This window comes from Rhipicephalus microplus, chromosome 9 (assembly GCF_043290135.1).
Source record: "Rhipicephalus microplus isolate Deutch F79 chromosome 9, USDA_Rmic, whole genome shotgun sequence".
Lineage (NCBI taxonomy): Eukaryota > Metazoa > Arthropoda > Arachnida > Ixodida > Ixodidae > Rhipicephalus > Rhipicephalus microplus.
This window is the reverse complement of record NC_134708.1, coordinates 12,733,912-12,746,684: the sequence shown is the minus strand read 5'-3', so window position 1 is coordinate 12,746,684 and position 12,773 is coordinate 12,733,912. Positions and strand designations below refer to the sequence as shown.

Sequence of the window (12,773 nt, the reverse complement as noted above, 5' to 3'; positions counted from 1 at the left end):
CAAAGATGCTACAAGACCACATGAAGTGCAGAAGGCTTCGAATGCCTCTGGTCTCAGAGCAGATTAAAACCACATTATGGGTGCAGAGCCTTTGGGAGTAGAAATCAATACAATAGACTGAGAAGAAACAAAATATGGCTTTCGTTTTCCAGCTGTCATAGACAAATGCATAGGGGACTATGTGACTTTTGTGAGCAGACTTTGCTCAAAATCCTACATTTGTAATATTGTAGACCAAACACGAATTTGCACATGTTGGAAAATTTTTGAATTTATGTTTAGAAGAAATTTTGTGTCTAACTTGACTAAGTGTTTCCCTTTCAGATTTCCTTTCAGATTGTCTCGTACCAATATATGTCATTTATTTTAAGTGAAGTTTATGTCTCATGAAATGCAGCAGTTCCAGATCTTTGAGAAAATTGAAGGCTTCACTTACTTTTTCTCTCTTGACGTCCAAAACTGTTTCGACCTCAAACTCTGAAGAAAAAAAATGATAAATTATCAAAACGTGCTAAAGTTGTCAAACAATCACGCAAAACTAAAAAAACCTCTCTCTGCCTTCTTAATTTTCAATCATATAGCAATCTTCATCAATAAATTCCAGCTATCTTACAATGCTTCCAACACAATTATGTAAAAAAAAAAAGCCAAAAACTTCGTGGCACTGATTTCGCAAACCCCATTAGTGCAAAAAGCAGGGATGCCGCTTCCAATTCTCAGAACTATAGAATCTTGTTCATCCCATACAAAGGACATAAATGTTCTTGCCCTGCTTCTACAGAACTCCAGTGTGCTATGAAGAGCTACTGGACAAGGCTCAGAGCTCGCATACAATTACTCCTTGTAAAAATTGTACGTTTACATCGTACTGAAAATATTTGTGAGAGTCAAAAGAGGTAGGTTGAGGACTAACAGATGAATACTTGTTTTAGCTGCTGACTAGTTTCTTCCTCAGTCTTCAGCCTTATATTGTGCAAATCTTTTCCGCGTAAGACTCAATGGCTCGTTCGCAACCTGAAGAAGCATGCAGACACATGCTTCCAATAGAGCCATCTGTCAGCAAGTGGGCCATGCAGAACATGCCCGTTTATAGAGCCCTCGACAAGGTGCTATTCATAACTTCATTCATGGTGAACTTTTTGGAAGACTATTTCACAAGCCCACAAACATTTAAAACTGTCAGTGTGATGCTATAAGACTACCAATAGAGCAAACGATGAGCGTGCCACAGCACAAGCATTGTGGGTGTCAAATTAGATCAGTCCTGTGGGATGCAACACAAAAGGAACTCCATAAAAAAATCATTCGCATGCCATGCAGGTAAGTTCACTTGATTGTGCCTCAGAGTCATGCCGTACTCGTTACGTACCGCACACATCTTCATACCACGCGATTGTCTCTCTGATCTTTCATACATCTGCTTGTATCGTTACGCTGCACTGTGGCCTCTGGACTACATTGTTGCCAAGCAGTGTCAATAAAATGTTATATTCTCGAAGGTGCGAATGTCTGCATACTAATTAGGGCTACTTTGTAAATGTCTCGGTAAGCGTGATTGTGACTCTGGTGGTTTGTGTAAACATTAATGTCAAACAGCTAAACGGCATAAAAAAAAAAGAGTTGCCGTTACTGGAACGACAAATTGGTGTAGTGTGGCCAGGCACACATTAGCAAAGGTCAATGACCGTTTCCTTTGTAAACAGTATGCAAGTTTTGATTACAAGGCCAATGATAGAATGCTTGAAACTAGACCAACAATATATCCACTCGGGTTAATAAACTAGCTGACACTTCTCATCGCATGTTCTCACTAAAAAGGTCTTTTGTGACCGCTTCAACAGATTGATTGATATGTGGGGTTTAACGTCCCAAAACCACTATATGATTATGGACCGCTTCAACAGGTGTGCATACAAAATGTGCTTCGCTAGTATTTGTTTCATGCTGCATTTCGACGGAACGAAAAAAAAAAAGAAAAACACTGGAGCAGCACGGCGATGTGCGGTGCTTACAGCATCACGAAATAGAAAACAAAACAAATTAGCAGGGGGGCATGGTAAGGGGTTAAAACGTTACGCAACCAGGCGCCAGCGGCACCTGTCGTACGTGCAGGACTTGAACCTCGGCGGCCCGCACGATATCGCCGCGCGTGCATTCAATCGGGCGAAAAAAAAAAGACTGCGATTATTCGTGCGATTACACTGACACGACATTTCGCGCCTTCTCACCTTGTGCGGGCGCCCAATGCCTGGTGGCCTCAACAATTTCCTGGTCTGTTAGACGTCTCACAAGTACGCAAGGCAAACGTTGGTCTTCGGCACCTGAGTGGTGGTGGCAAATACAAAGTTCCAGCAACCACTTTACAACCGCCGAGCGAGACACTTACTTGCTCGATCGGCCAAATAACAGGTGACATAAACAAACGGTCAATCAAGCGCTGTTAGCCATATTACGAGCAATGACTTTCAGGCGCGGTCGCCGGGCGGCAAATCGGGTTTCAGAAAACCAATGCCACGCATAATTCAGTTTGAAAAGGAAATAACATCCAGAAGCGCTTACCGGCCTCGCCTGCGACGTCACCGTTGGGTACGCGCGGTATGAGCCCATTTACGTTTCCGTTCAATAAAGGCGCCAAAGCAACGCTTCGGCGACTGCCGGACTTGTGCGGCGAGCTCATCACCGAGATTCTCAGTTTTTTTAAATGTGGGCACTTCGAAATAAACCGAATTAACGAGGCGATCTCGCTGCACTACGGCTACATAAAAGCCCGCTCGAAAAAAGAACCTCTAAGCCGCTAACAATCGGCTCGACCACGGCCATAGCCTCCTAGATTTTCTTTGCCTGCCGGATGAGCGCGAAAGGCCCGTCATCTATAACGGCGCTACCTACGTAGGAATGAGAATCTTTGTACTTGGCCTTCCAGATTGGCAATTTTGCTGTTTGCTACTAATTTTAAGGGCTACGCCTCGTATTGAAGAAGTTGCATGCTAAATGACGGCATCACTTACGTATGGGTAATTATAATTACGTTTACGCTTTTTAAAAACTTTCTCACGTTATTTTTGTTGCATATAGGTTTCAAAAACGTAAAAGTTATTTGAAAACATTCCTACTTAGGTGGCGCAACCACTATAATACCGACGACTGCCGTTTTTTAAGTGACCGCTGATAATCCGGCAGGCAAGAAAAATCTAGGAGGCTATGCTACGGCCTACTGTACTCCTGACCTGCCCAAGTAGCAGCATGGTTGCAGGGTTCCTATGGCAGCGCGTGTCCCTTCTCTTGTTCAACCGCTCACCGCTAGTAGCGCTACCTATAACTTGTTTGTCTGCTACTTTACGGTTGTTTTGTAGGCGCTGGAGTAAGAATGCTTGCATTTTGTGGTGAACTGCCGGCATATATGCGGCTATTTTTTCATTTAGATGGCTGGTCAAGTAAGCTGTTCAGTGCGCTTAAGTATTTATTGCACACTGGTTGACAAACGTGGGCCCCGTAGACTTACATGGTGTAGGACAGCCTTTGTGATGTCGCGTCCATTTGATTGCAAAAAAAAAAAAAAAAAAATTGATTTACTTTACGTACACTTGTTTCTGAACTATTTATTTTTTGTGTATAATAATTTTGCACTATGAGTGCTTTGTTGGTCAAATAATGACCACAAACGCCCAAACTGACGTCAGCGAACAGGTATTGACTAGCGCTAAGCTGCTCGTAGGTTACTGTCCTAGCGGCAGAGGGTATAAACTATAATGAGGGTTCTGGAGAAGGGCTTTCTAGGCGGGTCAGGAGTAGAGTAGGCCGTGAGCTAGACGTACAGTCACGTATTGCACATTGTACCGCATGAGAAGCCAGCTAGAAGTCGTTAAAGGGGCACTAAAGTCATATAAAAATTTACGTCAGAGTGAAAGTTCAATGTATGATAACATTCAAAACAACATTAACAACAATAGTGTCCTACTTACCAAAAAAAAAGTAAATGCACAATAGCCTAGGCACTGCAGCAGGACATTTTCAAAATGATCCCGATGACATCAGAAGGACCGCCTACAATTAGTAACTAGTAATCGATCTGACTGCACTAAATAAAGAACTTTTCGTACATCAGTAGACGTAATAAAATGCTGCCTGTTCGTTTCTTTTTTATTCATGGAAAAAGAACCGCCGGACGTTACTATGGGGAATGGCTCGAGTGGTTCAAAAATTCAAGTTTCGCGTGGTTACACGGGACAGGTGGCGTCATCTAGTGGGGCACAGTTGAAACAAAACTCATCTGCAATCTCGAAGCCAATGGCGGGAAATTGATCAATGGCCGTTGTTGCTGCTGTGGCCCCTGCTGCTTTCGGTCTGCCGCTACTAGCGCAGTAAAGCCGGGTAACGTTGCGCACAACAGTGACGTGAATCGGTCCGGTTCCCGGTTGGTCTGCTTCTTGAAGCGAACAATTTGAAGTGCGCTAACCCGATGCGAACCACAACAACGTGTTTTTATTTCAAAATAGACCCTTCTTCGGCACAAAAGTAACACAACGAAGTTTCTGGGCTGCTATTTCCACAATTAACGTCAACCTAATAGTTGCCTTTAGTGTCCATTTAAAAAATGCTATGTTTGAAAAGGCACGATGGTTGATCAAGTGTGGAGTTGATTAGGTACACTGTCGGTTGGTGCTGCTATTGTACCTGTACTCAAACTCTTGAAACAGCAGGCCTCATTAACGTATTACGTAAAGCACTCTTCCAGTCTCGCATATTAGACAAGGTCTACTTAAATAGGTCGCAAAGGCTCGGGCGAAAAGTGATTTAGAAGCTTTTGCCAGTGACATCAGCCAGCGCCTCATTTATTTAGATGCCTGCCGCATGGGGATGAAAACAGCTGCCACACCCTGGCCACATTCTTTTCTTTTTTCATTTTCAAATGAATGGATAGATTGGATATTTGATATGGCTGTACCCTTTAGATCAGGCGGTGGCTAACGCCACCAAGCCGTAATACTTAGTGAACCAAAAACTAGGTTTATTTATTTTTCCTTTAAATAGTGAGGTTGAGGACTCGTACTTTGCAGTGAAGGGTTCAATTTTCACTCGTGCCTTGACTTTAGCCACCAATCAGATAACCTCCTTCTAGTTAATTCTATTCGCTTAAAGTCTATAGTTCGCCCTCCCTGTCCCGAAACCCCAGTGCTTTGAAAAACTCTGGGCCATCATCCTGAACTATAGCGTGAAGCCCTCTACAGAACATTATCAAGTGTTCGGCAGTTTTCTCTTCCTCTCTACACGCACTGCATACCGTGTCTACCTCTTCGTATTTGGCCCGATATGTCTTGGTTCGCAATACCCCGGTCCTGGCCTCAAACATTAGAACTACCCCGAGTATTGTCATAGATCCTTTCCTTGGCAATTTCCTGCTTAAAAGTTTGATAGATCTCTAGTGCGTTCTTCTTAATCATGCCAATTCTCAGCTTCCTTCACCTTCTTCTTAACCGATAATTCTTTTTTTTTTTTTTTTGGTTCGCTTCCTCCAGTTTGTATCGACATTCTTCATGTACAAGGTAATGAGCTAATATACATACTCTGTATACAGAGTCTGTATATTAACTTTATGGCATAAATTATTGTACGAAACTTTATGCTCTATGGTTTCATACAATAGTTGTATAAAACCAACGTTGTATAAAACCATAGTCCCTCAATAAAACTCTATGGGAGCTGACTTCTACCTACACACGTATAGCCAAACCAAGCCATTCTATGCATGCGTTGATCTTCGCAAGAAGGGACACACTGGTAGGTGTTCTGTGGGGACACTCGCAAGGTCGGTTCAAAGGTGCTCTCAAATTAAACCGACTGAAACGCTGGTGACGCTTACCACATGAATTTTCTCAAGCGACGATGCATTTGATGTTTCAGGTCCGTGTTTGAGCTAAAACCACCACCATGCTGATCCGCACGCCGTTCACTGATCTGGTGTCCGTCCTCACGGAAGCAGAAAGCAACCGCAACTGCCAGAAGCTGTCCATGCAGCTAGCTCTCTGCCGGGAAGCCTACGGCATGCACAGGCCCGAAAAGTGCGAAAACGAATACGAGGACTTCAAGGAGTGCATCTTTGGCTTCAAGCAGGCGAGTGTACCGGCATTCGTTGCTGGTTTTTTCTTTGCCTTGCAGGAGAAACGCATGTGCGTGAAATACGGTCGCGTATATCCAGACACTTGTGCCCATTGAAACCGACTCCGATAGTACCTCCGTCTGTGTTTCGGATCCTGAAGAAGGTCTGCCCGACACGAATGCACAGAACTCGAGAGAGTGCAAAATTAGTTGCTGTAGATAACTCCTACGCTGTCATGCTTTCAACAAGATGGCCAGCATGGATACAGGTTAATGCTACGCAGTGTAGATCGATAAAAACAGCTTTTTTTGTCGTGCATTCAGATGGCCAGTAATCAAAGCAGTTAGCTGGGCTAGTTGAAGTACCGAAGTTTGTTAAATTCCCAGTGCTTCAGAAGTGCCCAAATTTTGTTGCATGTTTCCATCACATGTGTATTTCTCTAAGACTGTGTGCATGAACATTAAATTCCACCGTATTCTAAATAGGGTTGGTTTTATAGCTTTATTTTAAAGCGTTTAGATATCCTGAAAATGGCTAAAAAAGTTTGATGGTATTGAGAACATTGCTTGTTCTTGACAGTTTTGAACCTTGGTGTTTCAGTTAGCTCTTCTTTAGGTCCCAAAGCATGACTCAATATCGAAACTGCTTCAAACCTCGCTCCTGCATGCGAATATTTCCAAATGTGGGAAGGTCCAGTTATATGTGCTGCATCTTAAATATCTTGCAGCGTGCACGAGTGATCATCATGCAGCAAGAGCGAGAGAAGCAGTTCAAAAATGGACAGCGGAAACAGCACTATGCCGAGATGCCACCAGTGGATGGCTTCGCCATGCGTGACCCATTCGAGTAATCCGTTCTTGTGATGTAGAAAATATATACTGGCTGAACTACTGTTGTCGAGTTACTTAACAATGTGTGGTGCACTTTGGGAGTTTAGGTGGCATTGTATCCGTATGTACAGCTGGATTCGTGCAGCTGAATACAGATACAATGAAGTTCACAGAATTTGTTTCGGAGGGCTACAGCATTCGTATGGCGGCCTATTACCAGCAAAGCTGTAGATGCCTTCCTGCTTCCTTTTTTTTTTTTCTGGCGTGAGTGACTGCAGTTGGCGAGGAGTTTCCTGGAACTTAGGGTCTTCGATTGCATTCTCCTCTCTTGCAGAGTTCCTCTGTTGCTAGCTGTATATTTTGTGTCTCTGCTGCCTCCAGCGACGGTGCGCTGCACCTTCTCTGGTTTCTTCTGGTGTTCCGACATGTGAATTCCAGTTTTATCCGCCCCGCCATGGTGGTATAGTGGCTAAGGTGCTCGGCTGCATTTGCGATGGTGGCGAAAATGCTCTAGGCCCGGGTGCTCACATTTGGGCGCACGTTAAAGAACCCCTGGTGGTCAAAATTTCCGGAGCCCTTCACTGCGGCGTCTCTCATAATCATATGGTGGTTTTGGGATGTTAAACCCCACATATCAATCAATCAATCCACTTTTATGTGTACCATGTACGATGTCATACCCATACTACGACAAGAGCGCCGTTGCAATCGCCACACCTCCGATACATCTGCCACTATCGCGACCACTGCCGAACCGGCCCCTCTGACACACGTGGTGCACTCTTTCCTCTCTCCTATTCGTCTCAATTTCCACAGCGCCACTCAGTAGATTTCACGGCTTACGGTTGTTCCGTAAATGTCCTCTTTGTCAATTGGGTCCTGTCTGCGAACTTCTCTATCCCAACCTTTAGTTACCTATATCTTTTGATCCCTCCTTATTCTTTCCCTTGCGAACCAGTGGCTGAGGTGTCGCAGTCTGCTTCAGACAGTTGCAGGGTTCACGTTTTTCTTCATTTCCTCTTTAAAAAATTACCCCCCCCATTGCAACACTTACCCTCCCCCTGCCTATCTTCATACCTGTCGACGCACCATGTCCTTAATACGGACGTAAGCTCACTGGGTACACTTCCTTCATGCAGGGGCTAGAGGTAAACTGCTCTGCTGGAATACCTGCAGCCACACAGCTTTGCTACAGGGATATTTACTTTTACTACTGCAGTGCTAGCCAATGGATAAGTCCTGCCACTGCTTTCAAGCGTTCAGAAATAAAGTAGAGCTGTGGGAATAGCAAAATTCTGGTGCGAAGCAAATTCAAATATTCCATTCTGAGTGCAAATTGGATAGAATATTTTTCGAAGCGAAATTGCAGGGGAAAAAAAGTTGCAGAGGTTTCAGACATATTCTGATGAGATAGCAACATGAAAGCGTTTCTTTTGACTCTGTTGACTAAGTGCTGGTGGGTTGGTGTTTCATAGCTATCTTATGAAGACAAGCTGAGGCAATACAGAGGCCGAATGGTGTTCATGTGCATGATTTGGTGAAACTAAAGTGATGCCAACATCACTTTACACACGAGTGGCCTAGATGCTATTTCTTCAGCCTTGTCTCCTCTTTCAACTTCAGTGGAAGCGCAACTGATCTAACAAGACAAAAGTGCGCACCCCTCAAGTTTGGAGTTCAAAGTCTGCCTCATAGACGCGTATATTTGAGAGAATATGAAATTTTTTAGCTAGAAACTTTCGGCTTAGCCGTAATACGTGTTTGGTCGAGTGGAGCATATTGAAACTCTGAAGGGGCACTGCGAATGTGACGCCGACTGTATTTGTCTTTGGGAAGTGCGAATAGTGAAATTCCAGTGTAAACTGAATAGCAAATCCTATCCAAAAAAATTTTGAGATTTGGAATAATCGCGCACATCTAAAATAGTCTAAGGACTTCAGGTGGTTCCATGTGGTCAACAGCCAATACATTCTGTATAGCCGGGACAGCAGTTTTCAGTGATGTGCAACTTTGGTTTCGAGAGCGAAGTCTCTCGGAGCGTAAAGGTTTCAAATGAACATCAATTCAAGGGAGGCATGTCAGTGTTTGACTGCTTTCAATAACTCCAAGATACTGTTCGTGTTTCTGTCATTTGAACATGCTGAAAGAAATAGGGGCTTTAACATGCATGTGTGTTCTATCCGTAGGTCGGCACTTTGAGAGACTACTCATTCTCACCACAATTTTTTCAGCCTTTGCACTCACTTAGGTTCATACTCATGTCTACTCGCACTCATAGGCCCTCACTCACGTTTGTATTCACTCCTACTTACATTTGGAGTGCTCACTCACGTTCATACTCTCTTCTTCTCACACTCATGAATACTCACTCAAGTTCATAGTCACGGATACTCGCACTGATGAGTACTCACTCACGTTCAAACCAGAGGCGGATCCAGCCACTGATTTTAGGGGGAGGGGTCGCCTAAAGTAACACTGGAGAGAAGGTCGTGTCTTGACTTTTTTTGTTTTTACTAGGAAAAAACCCCTTCGCAGCATAAATACTGTTCATGTGTGCTCCAAGTGGCTTCACTCATTCGTCCTAATTGGTAATAGGAGGTGGGCGGCCAGCACTGGATTGAAGGGGGGAAGGGCGGTGACAGAGTTTGGCGAGGGGGATGATCGACCCTACCACTCCCCCCTCTTAATCCGCCATTGGTTCAAACTCACTTCTACTCACACTCATGAGTACTCACTCACGTTCATACTGACTTATACTCAAACTGAAAGTACTCACTCACGTTCTACTCACACTCATCAGTACTTACTTATATTCACACTCGCCACGTTCAAATGAGTATGAGTGAGTGAGTGTACTCATGAGTGAGTACGCCAAGCTATGGTTCTATCCTTTAGCACTGATTTATTGTAGTATTATAACAGTGTGCATATTGTAAAGAGGTTGCTCCATAAAATACGGAGGTGCCGGTCGCACTGACTGACACACTGCACAACACTGCATGCACTGCTTCCCTTTGCTGTTCTCACCTGTTTCTCAATTGCAACATTTTTAACATACGAAAGGCAGTTGAGATGCAGCCTTTTGCTGGGCTGCAGTTGTGCAAAATCAATCTCTTGGTTTTCATCGCAGAAACAGTGCAGAAAGCAAGCAGGTCAAAACTAAAGATGTGAAAAAAATTACGCCATCTCCACTCCTGCTAAAAAGAACCATGTGTAGATGCGAAGCGGCAGGCATGAACGCTTACACTGGCAGCGGCATCGACGCTGGTGCTCGTTGCAGCGTTGTGTAGGAGAGAAACCTGGGGAGGCGCAAAGCACACAGTGATGGACTGTTGCTTACTACTGGAACATGCCAGTCGCTGCTAATGGGAAATGAGAGACAGAAGACTTCTATTGGTCACAGAAATCCACAGTTCGCTTTTAGCTAACACGCTCGCTACAATTTTTTATTGTTAACGCGCAGGAGAAATCTTCCACTGCCACTACCTTGAAGGGGTCAGTGGGAGGGATATCGCGACTGCAGCGCGAGGAGTTGGTTTTTAGGGGCGAAGCTCCTAAAGGCGTGGGTCTGTCCATCCCTTGTATGTATGTACGTGGCCCCCTAAAGTTTCACCTTTGCCAACTGCCCGCTACGTCGTCTTTGCAAACATCCCACTGCACCCCATCACCGATCACCACTTCACTAACCGTAAAGCGATTATAATGAAAGGGGAACAGAAGCGATGTATAGCTACCACTTACGAACAATAAAATTTTCTTGTATAAATACATAGTGTTTGATGATGTAGTTGGCAATATTCGCGGATGGCTCACGGTTTAGTGATGAAACTTTATACTTCGCCACAATCATCATTCACTCCGTGAATATGCTGAGATTTGTTTTTGAATGAAGGAACTCGCTAGCAGACCCTGCCTGTGTTGACATCGCGGGGAAAGAGAGAGGGGACACAAGTGCGTAATGGGGTTGTAAATGCCGAAGGGAGGGATGCCTAGAAGAGAGGGGAGAGCGAGGGTCGGCTAACAGATACTGCTTGCATCAGCATTTTGAAGTGGGAAAGGGGAAGAGTGTAGAAAAAAAGAGGAGACGCGCGAGCCATTGGATGAAGCTCACTCATAAGATGCTTCACATCTGAAAATTAACGCCTCGGCTTGCAGCGGACAAACACAGTCATAATTGGTGGTGCTATAGTGCCGGGGCCAGTAGTATCCTTGTATGTGCTACCCTAGGGGCCAGCTGGCTGTGGGGCACTTCCAGCTTGTGTATGGCAGAGCTGTGATAAGCTATCAGCTATGTTTTTTGATGTACATTCAGTTGTAGAATACTGCAAAATTTGCTCTTTAGCAATTACAAGCTGACAACTCTATTATACTCAACTTCCCTAGAGTATAACGTCCAAAAACTGCGTGCCTTAAACCTTGATGACTTATGTCTAATGTACGAACATGGACGCATCGGATGTGAAGGTCAGTCCTTTCGTCTGTCCCCTTTAGATGCCTCTGATAAAGAGCGATTTAAGCATTGAAGTGAAGGACTTTTGTTCAGAGAATACTCTCCGAATGAGGGCTTTTAGAGTATATGACAATGTTGTTTCCTTTTAAATTAAAACATTCTAACAAGTTGACCACCTTGTTCCTCGAGAGTTTCCTTATTTCATTACACTTCCCCCTGTCCTCCTAATGCCTTTGGGCCTGCAAGGTATATTTAAATAATCATGTCAGAATCTAGCCATCATGAATTGCATCTGTGACTTCATTTTGAAGATGCAAATGCCCTTGCACAGATTGCAGTAAGCTGAACACCTAATGCTGTATTTACTTGCGTAATGAACGCATTTTTTCCTAGAAAAATCGAAGCAAAGTTGGAGGTGCGTTCATTATGCGGGGCAAATATGAAAACTTTTTCGGAATGAGCAAAAATGCAGTAATGCAAGAAAAAAAGTTGGGTTGCTCAGCCTTTTGCAATTGACAATAAATGTAGACTGTTTGGATCCAGCTTCTTTGTCGCACTTAGGTTCGGTGGTTGATGGCGCTATCTTCTGCAAGCAGTTCCTGCACTGCCCGCACACACCATAAAAGCGTTGTGCGGCCATCTTTTCTCGCAATCGTTCTACTGCAACAGCGGTACCTGCTGTGATCTCGAGAGGTGCCCAGAAGCGTGCGCTACGATGCACTTTGCCAACTTCGCGGCAACCTGGCACAATGACCGCTACGCCGCCGTTGACATTGTAGCAAGTAACCAACATTGCAGCAAGCTACTGCCGTAGCATCAAAACGAACAGTTGGCAACAAGATTAATGACAAAATACGGCCGCCGCCTCGCTCTCCACATGAGAAGTTACTGTAGAAACGATAACCTATATCTGGTGCTTCTTGAAGTACGTGCGGATAACAAGCACGAAGAACAAATTGCAACCGAAGCGATAATGTTGTGGAAGTAGTCATGATCTTTTCTGGGTGACAAGCTTTTTTTTTTTTTTTTTGAGGGGGGGGTGTCTAGAAACCTCTGACGGGACAGCGACGAATGGCCCTTCGCCACAGCAAATCTTGTCGTCGTCGCTCGAAAATTGCGTGCGTGTGGTTGGGCCTTAAAGCTTCGTATTTGCAGGAAGTGACCGTCGGTTGGTGCGGGCACTTTCGCGACATTCGCTCGCTGTGTGCTTATCAGTTGTGATGTCCTTACACTTGCACAATTCGTGCACACCACTGTGGCGCATAGATAATTAAAAAAGACGGGACGTGTCGTGCACAGATAAAAAAAAAAAACAATGAGCTTCATCGATTTACCAAGTCCTGGATCACTCGCCGGCGGCCCGCAGATGCCTCGGCTCATAGGCGCCTATGTCACA

At 44.5% G+C, this 12,773-nt stretch overlaps 2 protein-coding genes across 5 annotated transcripts in view; one reads left to right on the top strand and one right to left on the bottom strand.

Annotated features, from left to right (window-relative positions):
- LOC119163482 (histone-lysine N-methyltransferase SUV39H2-like) overlaps nucleotides 1–2,870 on the bottom strand; it is a 38,747-nt gene extending 35,877 nt beyond the window's left edge. Inside the window, exons 1-3 of one of the 3 annotated variants that reach the window (XM_037415485.2) lie at nucleotides 2,560–2,868; nucleotides 2,229–2,321; nucleotides 437–477 (exon numbers count right to left, since the gene is read on the bottom strand). In XM_037415485.2, the coding sequence (XP_037271382.2) occupies nucleotides 437–477; nucleotides 2,229–2,321; nucleotides 2,560–2,677 (252 nt within the window). In that variant the 5' untranslated portion in view covers nucleotides 2,678–2,868. Of the gene's footprint in view, nucleotides 1–436; nucleotides 478–2,228; nucleotides 2,322–2,386; nucleotides 2,523–2,559 lie in introns of those variants that run through there. The other 2 variants (XM_075873145.1, XM_075873144.1) reach the window with 2 other exon arrangements.
- Nucleotides 2,871–5,630: 2,760 nt separating this feature from the next.
- Nucleotides 5,631–6,988, top strand: ND-15 (NADH dehydrogenase (ubiquinone) 15 kDa subunit). 2 transcript variants are annotated; one of them, XM_037415484.2, is made up of 3 exons: nucleotides 5,631–5,778; nucleotides 5,902–6,111; nucleotides 6,825–6,988. In XM_037415484.2, exons 2-3 carry the CDS (start codon nucleotides 5,929–5,931, stop codon nucleotides 6,945–6,947), a joined length of 306 nt encoding a protein of 101 aa, XP_037271381.1. In that variant the 5' UTR covers nucleotides 5,631–5,778; nucleotides 5,902–5,928; the 3' UTR covers nucleotides 6,948–6,988. The 2 variants fall into 2 exon arrangements, with proteins under 2 accessions (XP_037271381.1, XP_037271380.1); XM_037415483.2 differs by having other exon boundaries at nucleotides 5,655–5,806.
- The last annotated feature ends 5,785 nt before the right edge of the window (nucleotides 6,989–12,773 follow it).

Coding starts and splice junctions, on each gene's coding strand:
- ND-15 (XM_037415484.2), top strand. CDS start 5,929: ATGCTGATCCGCACGCCGTTCACTGATCTGGTGTCCGTCCTCACGGAA. Junction 6,112..6,824: donor GCATCTTTGGCTTCAAGCAG/GCGAGTGTACCG, acceptor AATATCTTGCAG/CGTGCACGAGTGATCATCAT.